This window comes from Callithrix jacchus, chromosome 12, assembly GCF_049354715.1.
Source record: "Callithrix jacchus isolate 240 chromosome 12, calJac240_pri, whole genome shotgun sequence".
Taxonomy (NCBI): domain Eukaryota; kingdom Metazoa; phylum Chordata; class Mammalia; order Primates; family Cebidae; genus Callithrix; species Callithrix jacchus.
The window spans coordinates 53,306,597-53,319,792 of NC_133513.1; the positions used below are offsets into that span (position 1 = coordinate 53,306,597).

General features: G+C 41.1%; 1 protein-coding gene across 44 annotated transcripts in view; it reads left to right on the plus strand.

Annotated features, from left to right (window-relative positions):
* The window catches only part of KCNMA1 (potassium calcium-activated channel subfamily M alpha 1), a 767,226-nt gene extending 757,431 nt beyond the window's left edge, over positions 1-9,795 (plus strand). For 18 of the 44 annotated variants that reach the window (XM_054242917.2, XM_054242922.2, XM_054242920.2 and 15 more), the window contains one exon: positions 1,532-9,795. In XM_054242917.2, coding sequence (XP_054098892.1) covers positions 1,532-1,686 — 155 coding nt within the window. In that variant the 3' untranslated portion in view covers positions 1,687-9,795. Of the gene's footprint in view, positions 1-348; positions 412-1,531 lie in introns of all 44 variants that reach the window. The other 26 variants (XM_054242918.2, XM_054242923.2, XM_054242921.2 and 23 more) reach the window with 2 other exon arrangements.
* The last annotated feature ends 3,401 nt before the right edge of the window (positions 9,796-13,196 follow it).

The window sequence follows — 13,196 nt, forward strand, 5'->3', positions numbered from 1 at the left end:
TGAATTCCTATCGTCCAATCTGTTCAAATCAAAGTGAACTTAATTATAATAGGTGAGTGAGCCAGAGCAGGAGGGGGGTGGGGAGAATGAGGCAAGAGGTAGCAAGTTTCCTGTGGGGTAAACTGAGCTGCTGTATAAATGGGGGTGGGGGGTAGCGAGGCTTTGACTCAGTCATATCCCAGCTCCAGCGACAACCCTCCTTGACACTGACAGCTCAGAGCACTTGAAAGGGCAGAAGTAGGAACTCAGAAGAAACAAGCAGAGTGGTCATGAGCTGATCATAGATGCTTAATTTATAAATCATTAGCCAAACATGCACATAACCCCTTATTCCCCCTATCAAACCAGGTGCGCAGTCTTCACTAATGTGTCCATCCAGGACCACTGACAAGGCAATTACCAATTGTTCTGGTAAGCAGAAAAAGCAGCTAGAGAGGCCATTGTCTCTATAGCAGTGGACGTGGTTGATAGCTTTTACCCTTTTTCTTTTTCTTTTCTTTCCCTAAGCCACTAAAGTGAGGCGTATAATTTCCAAGTTAGAATGTCCTATTTGCCCAGTCCTTTCCTATCTATACACATGGCCAATTTCCCAGAAAATTTCAATCCTAGAGAGAGGCGGGGATGAGGGTTGAGTCTTGTAAAATAGCTCTGCACTGCTAAGAAGATGCTAGACCATTCTCATTCTCACCCCAGCCCCCGAATGCCCTGACTCAGCATTCTCTCTCAGCCATTTCTGCATTTAGGGTGGAAATGAAATGCCAAGACTTTATTGAGCTCCCTTGTTGACAGCTTGGGTTATTATAGTCAGTTAAGATACTGCCACTTGGAACTCTATTCATAACTTTATACTAACACAGAGTTTTCTTTCTTGAAATAAAAGCCACCTCAAAATCCTCTTTAAAACATTGGTCACTATTCTGATTTTCATAGATTTTCGGCCAGCAAAATCTATGGGTTTGAGACCCCCTAAAGTGGCTACAAATGAAACCGGAGTGTGGTATTGTTGAGACGTGGCTTTAAGTGTACGTGTTACAAGCAAAACCAAGAAAAGGCTGGGAGGTGGTGATTCTGCATGAGATTCTAGATCACTCCCTCTGGAGCAAGGGTGGTGGTGACCTTCCATGTTTCACTGAAATCAATGGACGAACACATCTCTCCTCAAGCACAATGTCTCTACCCAATAGCTGATACATGCAACATCCCCTCCCCACCAAACCTTTTCTGGCCACGAAATTAACTCCAAGGAACATTGCTAGAGTCCATTGTCGAATCCCTCCTTAGCCTCTGAGGTCCACCCATGGTGCCTCTCAGTCCCAGTGGCACATTTTGTTCATCACTTGCTACAGGAAGCAGAGGTATGTTTCAGTTCTGGGGTCCTCCCACACTGCACTGTCTCTCTTAGCAATGACTCACTGTCAGTTTCTATCGATTACCTTTTTGCATTTTTCAATGAACTTTCCAAAGGCTTTATCCTAGGACTAATTAAACTTCTCATTTCTCCTTCTTGTTCTCTACCCGTTTTGCCCTTTAGCAGAAAAGAAATGGTTTACAGATGAACCGGATAATGCCTATCCCAGAAACATTCAAATCAAGCCCATGAGTACCCACATGGCTAACCAGATCAACCAATATAAATCCACAAGCAGCTTGATTCCACCAATCAGAGAAGTTGAAGATGAATGTTGACTCCCAGGAGACCAGAACTATTTTTTTAAAGCCTGACAAACTTCATAAATGGTGATGTGACTTTTATTCTTACATGCTGAATCACTGGTGGAAACGTTAGGATAAGCAAGAATTGCCAGAAAATAAAGTAGACAGATCTTTCTCTTTGTCTGCCTTGAATATTGCTTCCATGTATTTTGGAAAAGAAAATGATTTCATTTATAAATGAACATACTAAAATAGTCATGTATAGCCTCTAGCATTTTAAATTATTTTTATTTATTAGAAAGAAAATATATTTTTCCTTTCTTTTCATTGTCAAATATCTTCCCTATATCTAAACAATGCAAAATCTGAATGAGTAAGTGGCCAGACTCCTTAATGCGTTTTTCTCTTCTTTCTCCCTTTTTCTTTGAGGAGAATGATGGTCATCACCACAATTAATTGTAATGAAAGGAAATGAATTATTAAGACAATTTTAAAATGGCCAATGATGTATACATGTATTTTAGTAAATCAAAAAAGGAAGCCTAAGGGGTCAGGTGAATACCTGCTCCTCGCCTGGATGGGTGTGTATTTTGATCTGCATTTACACCAGCTCTTGATAAATGGAAACTTACTTATTTTCACAGTTGAAAGTCATATTTTTGTAGTTTTAGTTCTCATTCTGTAGTTCTCACCCCTTTGTTCATAGTTTTAAAGGGAAGTCCTTCTTGCTGCTTTTCTACAATTGGCAGATGAGGTTTGTCTGGCCAACTAAGGACACCAGGAGGGTTGTGGGCACACCTGGGATGTGGAAGCTGAGGACCAGATGCATACAAGGCATAGCTCTGTTTTCTGTTCTAGTGGTGGGGACTCTACATGCTGTTATGCTTCTCATTTCATATTTCCAAACCACCTGAGTGAGTAATGTCAACTTCAGGAGGGTCTGGTGGACTTTCTCCCCACTCCCCATGTCTCAGAGCTTTTAGCCTGGATGTTTATAAAACTGATCCATAGTTTTACTTTACCATAGGATATAAGAGGGCATTCATTCTTCTCACTGAGTTTTTGTTTAAAAGCCAGGACATTTCTATACTCATGGAGACAGATTTTGATTTACATGCTCTCCTTTATTTAGTTGCTGGGGCCAAACACATGAACTTGTTACAACAATTTAAAAAACAATAACAAAAGGAAAGCAATGAATGCACTTCATATAGACTGTTAGAAAAGGCCTTTGAAAATTACCAGCAGTGAAATCAAATATATCAGCCACTTTAAACTGGGGTCAAAAGATTTTTCTAGCCATCCGATGCAATTACTGTGTCTCAGAGCTCTGCTGTCACTTGCATGCTCGGTGTACAGTTTCCCGGCAACTGTTTTGTTCCAATCAACTTAGCAAGTCTTTCAACTTTAAAATTCTCAGTCTTTGATATGATCATCAAGGTCTCTGGAGAAGCATGGATGTGATAGTGATTTCTATTTTCTTCAAAAATGTAAACTGTGGACGCTTAAAGGATCCAAGCTAGCCAAAGTATCCCCCAAAAGTTTCATATCTAGTCCATTAACTCTTTGGGCCATGACCTGTGGTACCTAGTTAAGTTAGTGCAAATCAGATCAGAGCAAAGTAATGAGATCACCATGAACACATACGTCCACTAAGTACTCCAATTACCAACGTAGGCAAAATGAGCTTCCACCTCTGTCCACTCCCTGCAGAGCCAATATAGTCGTGCTTCCACCTCGTAGGCATTGTCCTGCAGTGACTTGTCGGACTGTGGTTACTCTGTCGTCACATTTTGTAGAATTAGTTCTATAAAAGTATTGTGAATATAATGTATGTCCAATTGGATTGTTTAAAAACTACTTATAATTAATCACTAGCCTACTCAGCAGACTAAAATGACGTCAACAGTCTATATTCGGGCTTATAAACATTTCTTGGTTTCCAACAGAAGTCAAATGTGTTTGTGGGGAGAACCTCTTGCTAGGATTTTGACAACTTTCCTGAAAGCTAGGCCTTCTTTTACATAATGATTTTGCATTGGGGTCACCTTAGTATATTCACGTCAATCCACGCTCTTCTTTCCTTCATGAACCACAATGGGCTCTTCAGTCCTGTTACTAATAACCACCTTCGGATTTGTCTGAGCGATTTGGTATCCTCTGGCAGGCTGTGGTGGCCACATAAGGAATCTTCCATTAGAGGGACACAAGACACAAAGCCCCCTTCCCAGTATCCTCTCTTCCCTGTGTCTCCCCTACCAAAGCAGTCTGGAAGCAGAAATGTAAACTTCAACCCCGTCACACATCCACTGATGCATTTGTGGCTAGAGATTTGAATTTAAACTTTTAAAAAAAAAACATAATAGGGAGGATTGTTTCCTACAGTAACGAGCTCCTTGATTCATAAGCACCCCCCCGAAAAATTGGTAGAAATTCATTTTCTTTTAAGTAGAGCAATAAGTTCATACTGTGTTGCCTTTGTAATAATAAATTGTTCTGGACTAGAAAGCAAAATGAGGCATTTTGTTAAGGAAAATGACTGGTTGGTGGGCCCTTTGGCAAAAGCTGATGCCTGGTAAGTAGAAATCGAAATGGAAACATAAATAAGATTTGTGAAATCACTGGAGGGCTCAAGCACATGCCAGAGCCTCTTCTGACTTGTTCCTACCCTTTGAGCACTTTGGCCCTGAGTCCCCTCCATCTCCACTGTGACAGTCTGTCTTTCGGCCTCCATCTATATGAGACCAAAGAGGGTCTTCCTTGGCACAGTCCATATTATGAGGCTCTGATTTCCCATTCCAGTTTAGGGCTCCAGAAAAGCCATTTTCCCAAACTAATGATTCTTGGGTGCTGTGGGAATCAAAGACTCACCAACAGGGTGTTTAAAAAGCAGAAAATGTCATCACCATCATCACCTTTCTCCTTGAGAAAACTTACATTTTTGTCTAAGCAAATTTATATTTTAGAATAGCATCTTGAGCCATTAAAAAAACACCTTAAATAAAAGTGACTGTGACTAAGGCACATTGGAGAACATTCCAAAATTCTTTCCTCCCAATTGTTCTGGCACCTTATTATGTACTTTGTAAAAAAATTAATTGAAGACTTTAAATAGGAAATTAGAAGCGTTTGTTAGGGTTGGATAAAGGAAAAGTGAGAAAGCATAAGAAATTTGGGATATTTTCATGTTGAAAGGAGAAGAGGCACAAGTTCCCTAATTACCATTTAATATGACGGTGCAAGAGCCACATTTACAAACAACTATGAACTTTGAAAATGTTTTTAAAACCCTCTGAGTCTTGGTGACTTTATTTGTAAGTGAGAGTGACGCATTCAGATGACTCTAAAGTCCCTTTCAAGTCCCAGGGTACATGATCTAAGTTGGGAGTGGGAATATGGGAGTGGCTACCTCTCCTTGGCGAAGGCCTTGGCGACTATTGTATCCAGGGCTGGAATAATGGTTCTTTTTGCTGCATCACCCAGCAAAACTCCTGGCCTTATTCAGGAGTAGTGAGCATTCATTTTCTGCTCTGGACACAGAATAGTTAGGTTCATTCCTGTGCTTTCCACATTAGAGTCCCTTTAGGTTCAAGATGCAAATTTCTCAATTCAGACACACCTGAATCACGTTGGTCAAATTTTACTGTTTCTAGGATTTTCTTCTCAATTTCAACACCGCCTTCACTTTTTTTTTTTTTTTGGTTCAAGGCCCAGCTTCAGTTAATTCCTTCATATCTATTTCATGTCTCCAATTCCTAGTATGTAATTAGGGGTTTCAAGAGACCCCAAATTCCTGCCATTTTCCCCATGTGCAACTGGTCTTCAGGATGTAACCAGTCTTACTTCCCACGTCATTTCCTGTTCTCTGTTTATTTGGTTGTTTTCTTTCATTAATAAATTAACCATCTCTTAACTACTTACATACATAAATATAATTTTAATCTATTGAATTTTATTGTCAAAGAGAACCTCACTGAAGGAAGGAAGGGGAAAATTGAGGAATAAAGGTCAGAAAGGTGAGAAACAAAGACTATCCAACCAATTGACTGAGTTGTGATCACCTTGACTCCTAGGAGACTAAGTAGATGCATTCAGCTTAAGCACTGAGTTCCAGGGCAGAATCTGCCCATTTTCTGTTTTGTTCTTACTTGTTGCTTTTGGAACGGTGGTAAAGCCACCAGTCAACGTGACCCTTGAAAGGACCTTCACTAATTAGGACTTGATTCATCCTCTTTAAAAAGCAAAAGAAACAGAATTTATTTAAAATCTTCTCATAAATTACCTTTCTGCTACTCTCCTTATTCCCAAAAGGCTTTTTTTTTTGGAGTATTCAGTGCGGATGATTTAGCAGATAAATCCCATAATCAATTGAGGAGGTGATGATGCTATTTGGATTTATTTATGAGAGAGTAGTAATTAGGATGATTCCTAGCAGTTTGTCCTAGTTTGATCATATTGGTTAAGTGGAGTCTCTTCTGATTGGTTGTTTCCACAAAGTATCTATTGTGAATAATTTCAAGATTTCCATTAAAATAGAGCAACTTGGAAAATACTTTAAATTTTATTTCTTAAGGGACCACAGAGCCTAATTTTCCATTTTTATGTTAAGGTTCCTTAAAACACAAATAAAAAAGAATCCTATGTGCCCAAAGGCAGAGGCACCTGTAGCCCTACAACAGGTGGAAGCTCCTTGATATCACAGCCTCCACATAGATAGGCTGGAGAAAGAATTCTGACTTAGACCACCTGTAGCAGATCTTCCTCTTTTGCCATATATTTTTTTATCATAATAAGGACCTGAGACTCCTTATCTGAAGATAAGCCAAACTCGTGGTATGGATTAAGAATCTGGGAAAAAAGAAAAAAAGAAAAAAGATGGAATAAGCAGTATTTTAAAGTACCATGAGTTATGGGCGTGCATATGGTAGAAAGAGTAGTTCTTTGTGTTGAAAGAAAGAAGAGGTTGCATTGAACTGCATGGGCTGCAAGAAGGCAGAGGCATTTAATGTTGGATGGGCTTTGGAAGCATTTCAATAGTAAATGGGTGACAGGTCTGGAAAGATGTGGAATATGAGGGTTTTCCAGGGAGACAGGACTTAATGGGCCATGATGTATTTGTAGAAATGTGATTTCAATAGTTTGACTCTTTTGTCTACTGTGATAAGTTTGCGTAGGGGAACTGAGGAAAACTGAGATGAGATTTCCTAGAAGGGCTACAGAGTACAGTCTAAGGGTTAAGATAAAAGTTTGAAACTTGATTTCGAAAGTCATGGAAAGCCAGTCAGAATTTTAAGCAAAGAGTGATGGGGCAGCAATGGCTGTGCATTTTTCAGGTTGAAGGTAGTGAGATGTCAGTTCTTCCTGGATGATATCATGAGAATGCACACAAAACTGAACATTTTCCTAGCAGCGTGGAGTGCTAAAGGGTGCACACTCCAAGTCAACAACTCACCACGGGCAGCATCTCCCCTCCTCACACATTTTGCTTTGCTTTCTGTCACATGATCATCAAAAACAACGTCCTGACTCTACTGAATTACTAAAATGTCAGCAATAAACTCACAAAGTAGATTAGAGGGTGGGAATAGATGTGTAAATTTTTAAAACCTGCCAATCGTACTATTTTCGAGACAGTTATATAGTAAGAACACGCGACAGGACATCCACAAGTTGTAGAGAATAATTAATAGTTCAGAACTGCCAAATAGGAATTCCCATTATGAAAACATCCTTGTAGCTAATCAGGTAGCCCTTGCTTAGAAACCAGTTAGCACTCATTAAATATTTGTAAAAGGAGCAGGTCGGGGAGAAATGAGCACAATCTAGGTCCTGACATATCAGTTTATAATACAACTAAAGAAAGAAAATATGCCCAAAGCACCAGTAGAGAAAGGGTAAACACTAACAACATAGTTTCGTCATTCAATATGGCAGGAGTTGAAACAAGGGAGAAATGCTGTAGTTTCAAGTGATTCAGCAAGGTAGGATTTCTAGAGAAAGGGGGTTTTAGGAGTTGGATAAGTAGAGGGTCAGTATTCTAGGTATGAAGGCAGGATTATCTGGCATGAGGCAGGGTGGGTGATGTTAGTCAGTAACTGCTAATGGGTATTTACTGAGTAGCCGCTGTGTGCTCATGACTGTAAGACCTTTAGAGGAAGAGGCCTGCCTGCCTAGATGGGAACGCAAGCCACACATATTTGGAAAGATTATGTTGTACAAAACAGGTGTTCAATAAAGAATTTTTGAATACATGTGAACACTGAATAGCAAATAAACATTACGGATTGTAATAGTTGTAGAAAATTATTTGGGATTGTAGGGGCTGGGTGTGGGGCAATGGCTCTGGGTCTAGAAGATGTTCTTTGTGCAGTGAACACACACCTAATCTGTCCTCAAGGACAGAACCATGTAGAAGAATAGGAAAACAAGAGAAGCAGGCAGGAAGGGGAGGCAGTGAGTGGAGCAGCTAAGAAATGTTATATTGGTTCATCCAGAGCAGGAAAAGCTGAGAGCTACACACGCGGGAAGGACCCACAGGCAAGAGGAGTGGGACAGGGGACTGAATGAGTGGGTTACAACAGGCCCTGCAGATGTGGAAGCCAGACCCACAGAGGTACTTAGAAAGGGAGGATCCTGGATGAATTCTCTTCGGGAGAAAGTGTAGGTTCAGGTCAGCTGGCAAATGTGTTTGCGGGCTACAGTCATGTTATTTGGGACTAAAAAGGAGCAAAATAAGTAGACCCTCTTGGGACAGAAGATATAGAGTATGCCAGAACCAGGAAAATGAGAAACAAGAGGGAAATTTTAAGAAAGAGATGGCAAATCATCTGTGAGGTTAGAGATGAACGACGTTGCAGATGGCGAGGCAGAAGTCAAAGGACCCTTTGGAAAGGCAGGAATGCTGCTTCTTTGTCCGTATTTTCAGAGCTTGTCCTGAGGCCTAGTGCACGTGGGCAGTCACTCCGCCACTAAGTGTCACTGTGGCTGCCACAGTGGATGGAAGCTGGTGTGGTGATTGGCAGTCTTTCTGGAGGACTCACGAGGGAGGGGTCTTGAGACGGGCATCTCCTTTCACCTTCCTGTCCATGTCACTGCACTGCTTTTCTTCCCTTCCTGAACAGCACACGCACTGCAGCCTTGGTTTCAGGGGTGTGAAAACAAATATTACAGCCACCTTGCTTTGGTGGCTTTTCTGAACAGGCAGTGTGAGAAGAGATGTTTTGGCCATGTAAAAGTGAGCTTTATCCTAGGTAGGTTTTTCAGTTTAGAAAGGTTTCCTTTGCTTATCCCTTGAGGACTTCTGTGTTGTTGCTTCTCCTCTGTCTTGCTATTCAACAGAACAGGGGTGAAAGTAACGCCAATGCTCTCCGCCATGCCTGCCTTGGGAAGCACTACTGGGCCCCACTGTTTAGAATCTTAGCTGGAAATGTACACAAGGCACTGACACACGCCTGCCAGAGCGACCCAGCGCTCCCCTCCCATGGGATTCAGGGTCGGCATGGGAAGCCAGCTAACAGGGATGGGAGCCCCGCCCACCATGTGGACTGAGCCTCACTTCCATACAAAACCAGAGTCCTGTCCGTCCCAGAGTGGCTCACTCTCCTCCCCTTCCTTCCGCTGAATACAGCCTGACACACTTTTGACCAGAACTGCAACATTTCAAACATAAACCCAGATCTGTTGGGAAATCCTAATTAAAAACGTTACATTCCCAGGTGGCACAATCACATCCTGCCTAAAACTTCTGGCCCACATCCCACCACCCAGATGTTGAAAAGAAACCTTCCTCTACTTAACACCAAAACCTGCACTTCAAGGTTTCTTTAGGGGGACAAAGAAAAAAAAGGTACACACATGCAGAGTTCAGCCTACATGTTCATTAAGGAAAAAGAGCGTGGCTTATTCATCTTTCAATCTTTTGATTGTTGGCATTATGATTATAATTATGATTAATTACTCTAACCTGACAGGAATTGAAGAAGAGAATATATGCTGGTGCTTTGAAATGATCTACCCAACTCTGTCATCTGTAACAACCAGTGATAACTCTCTTGTCTTGTAAAAAGGGTTTGTACATAACTTGTACATGGTTTCATTTTGTATTTTTCGCAGATTAAAAATTTATGTATTTGTGTTCTAAAACAAGGAGTGTTTCTTGTGTCTTTTTAGCAGTCACATGCCATGGGGGTGAGAGGTGGGCTCAGGGTGGCCAGGTCTCTGAGTTCCAATCAACCTGCTTTGTTTCTTCCCTCTATCCTCCTCCATGAAGACAAAGTTGTGGATTGATTGAAACCATGGGTTTCCCTTTGCAGCTTTGAGGGCAATAGACCTCCCACCTCCACGGTCTTCAAGGAGCTGGCCAGTGGGTGCTGCCCAAGACTGCAATAGGCATGGAGGACAGGAAGAGCTACTGTCATTAAATGTGGTGCCTGAGAGCCCTATGGGCTGAATATATTTACTGAATAGCTATTATGGGCTGAACAGTCCTCTACTGGGAGCTGGGAAAACAACAGTGAGGAATTCTGATTCCAGTTCTCCAGCCAGGGCCAGAGGGACACGTGCTCCTGCAGAAGGCTCCAGCAAGCAGGCCACTAAAGAAATGCACAGCATTCAATAGGTCCTTGGAAAGCTAGCTAAAGCATTTCTTTGCTCAGCCACCCACTCTCAAGCTAGTTACCATCCCCTGCCATTTGCACAGAGAAATGGTATTCCTTCCCCTGTGTTTAGCTCATCAAAACCCAGGACAATCTGCTAAAGGTTTGACTCATCCTACTTCACACTCATCCCCAAGAGGGCAACAGATGGAAATTTTAAAAGCAAAAAAAAAAAAGCCCTTAAAAACTGATGCTGCCATGTGCCATGTTAGGCCATGCTTTAAACTTTCTTCAGAACCTTCAGAGTTTGAACTCTTTTTAGGGGCCTGGACTCGCAAGGGCAAAGCTGGTCCAGCCTAGAGAAAGGAAAGGACCTGGAGAATGGGAAAAAGCCATCCAAGGTATATAGATGTAATGTGCAGGATGTCTTGAGATTTAATGTATTCTAGAGATTGTCCAATTTGCTCATTAGCCAAATATTTACTGAATAGCTATTATGTCAACAGTCCTCTGCTGGGAGCTGGGAAAACAACAGTGAGGAATTCTATGATTCCAGTTCTCCAGTCTGGGGAGGGATGGGACCAGCAAATAAACAAGTGATAGTCATGTGTTAAAATCTGAACTCTAGAGGAAAGCACAGTATGCCACTGGGAACACATCAGAGGGGCACTTAGCTATTCGAAGGGAGTATACCAATTGACAGATATTTAAAAAACAAATTCCCCTTCTACCTAAGCCAATATAAGCTCCAACTGGAACTGATTCCCAGTGGTCAACAAAGACAGGTTTACCTGTCAGAATGTGCTAGTTCCTGACAGTCCTTTGCGCTCCAGTTTCTCAACTTGCCTTCTCCAATATTTGCTAACAAATCTGAACGTTGTTGGGGAATGTAATTGCAGAGCATATGGTCCCCATTAGTTAGGCAAACTCCACTGCCAAATTCAGCTCCAAGGAAGGAGTCTGCATAAAGGATGAAGTATTAGGAAAACATCGACAGTGACAGAGAAGGCAAATAAAAGAGATGAGACCGTGAGTTACAAAATAGCAGCCTAGACAAACTCAGCACAATGAGCGTGGGACATAATTTTCCATTTGTTGAGAAAACAATATATGTGAATTTGTACTAAAATCTCCCTGTAGCAAAAATCAAAGTAGACCATTCACCAGAATCAGTGTTAACTGTTTTACAATATCAGATAAGAGATTCTGCTTGGGAGAAAAACATAGGCGGAATAGAATACAGTCTGCTAAGGCAATACAACACGAGTGACATCAAAATGTAAATATGGACTTAAAGTTATTTTAAATGTTACTGGACCAGCTTTTGAGAGGGGAAACAGAATCTCATGCCCACTAACCTCTCACTTTCAGAGAGTACTAAAACGTAGGCTGAAAGTCAAAGACATGAGGTCCCCCAAGACCCAGAAAAGATGATTGGACAAGGTGGGAGCCTGGGGCTTCATCAGGCAGAAGGCAGATTCCCCATCCCAGTCAAGCTTCTGAAAATCAAAGAGGGACCTGAGCCCAGACTCAGCCTGGCTACTCGGCCTTCTCTTTCAAGGAGCTGATGCTATGGGTCTTTCAAAGTCCACCACATGCCCGCTGGTTTTTGGTCTATTGTAATTAACTCAACCTGTACCTAATTTGGCAGTTTTTTTGCAAAAGAACTTTAATTAGGTGTTTCCAAAAATAATCAACTTCATTTTTCTGGAGTCAACAATCTCCTTCTTTCATTTCTATTTCTCTGGTGAATGTACTAGTTAATTCCATTGCATACTATGATAACAAGTACAGATGCTTAAACAAGCTTGGGAATGCTGGTCAGCTCAGCTGGCAAAATCGCAAAGACATAGGGGGAGTGAAGAGTTCTGCACAAAGCACACAATTTGAGTACACCACGGAAAGCCATCAACTTGTTCACAGGAGAAAGGCGACAGACATCAGCTAATCCAGCTAGTGGATAACTGGTGCTTATTTAAGAGAGCTTTTAAGGGAAATGACTTTTAATATCTGTATATGGGTGACTATTGAAGTGAATTTGTTCATCCACTCAATAGAGTGCCAGTAAAAAAGATGTGAGGTAGACTTAATTATTATATATTAGGGGTTGGTGAACTATGTCTTGAAGGAAAATGCAGCCTGCCACTTGTTTTCTAAAGTTTTATTGAAACACAGCTATGCCCATTTATTTACATCTATAGCTGATTTCCTAATACAATTTAAGGTTCACAAAGCTTAAATATTTACCATCTTACCTTTCACACACAAAAATGTGCTGATTCTTGGTCTATTTTGCACATAGGGAGAAAATAAAATGTATAGTAGAATCCCATTTGTGTTAAACAATTAGGTCTATTTATTCATTCATTAAGATTGGAAAGGAAATAAGGTCAAGTCATAAGCAGTGATTATCAGAGTAGTAGGAAGCAGAGGGGAAAAATTAAGAGACAGGAAGGAATCGTGCTTTTCACTTTATACATTTCTGTTTTTATTTAGGTTTATGTAGATCAAACATGCATAATTTTTACCATTGGAAAAATGTTAAAGATGATTCTTTTAGGAAAATTAATAAATAAGTTTACTTAGCTAATTAAATATATTTATAATAAATCAGAGCTTAAGGTCACCCTGGGTGTAAGTGGCATTGCCAGGATGGGAACACAGTTCTGCTGACTCCAAAGACCATTCCAGAGCTCTGCATCTCATAGATACCTATTTTCAATTGGCCTGTATACGGCAGGAAAGTGTGAGACCATATTTATCTCAGAATACAGTTTATCCAGTACTCTGAGTTTGATGCTTTGCCACAGTTGTTGAGCTCTGGACCTGCCAGTCTAGCAAGCATGAGTCTTATTCCCCAACAAACTGTTCTTCCGTAATTGCAACCCCAGCACCAATGCAGTAGCAGCAGAACTCTACCTGTCCACAGAAGGAGTCTGCAGGACTGAG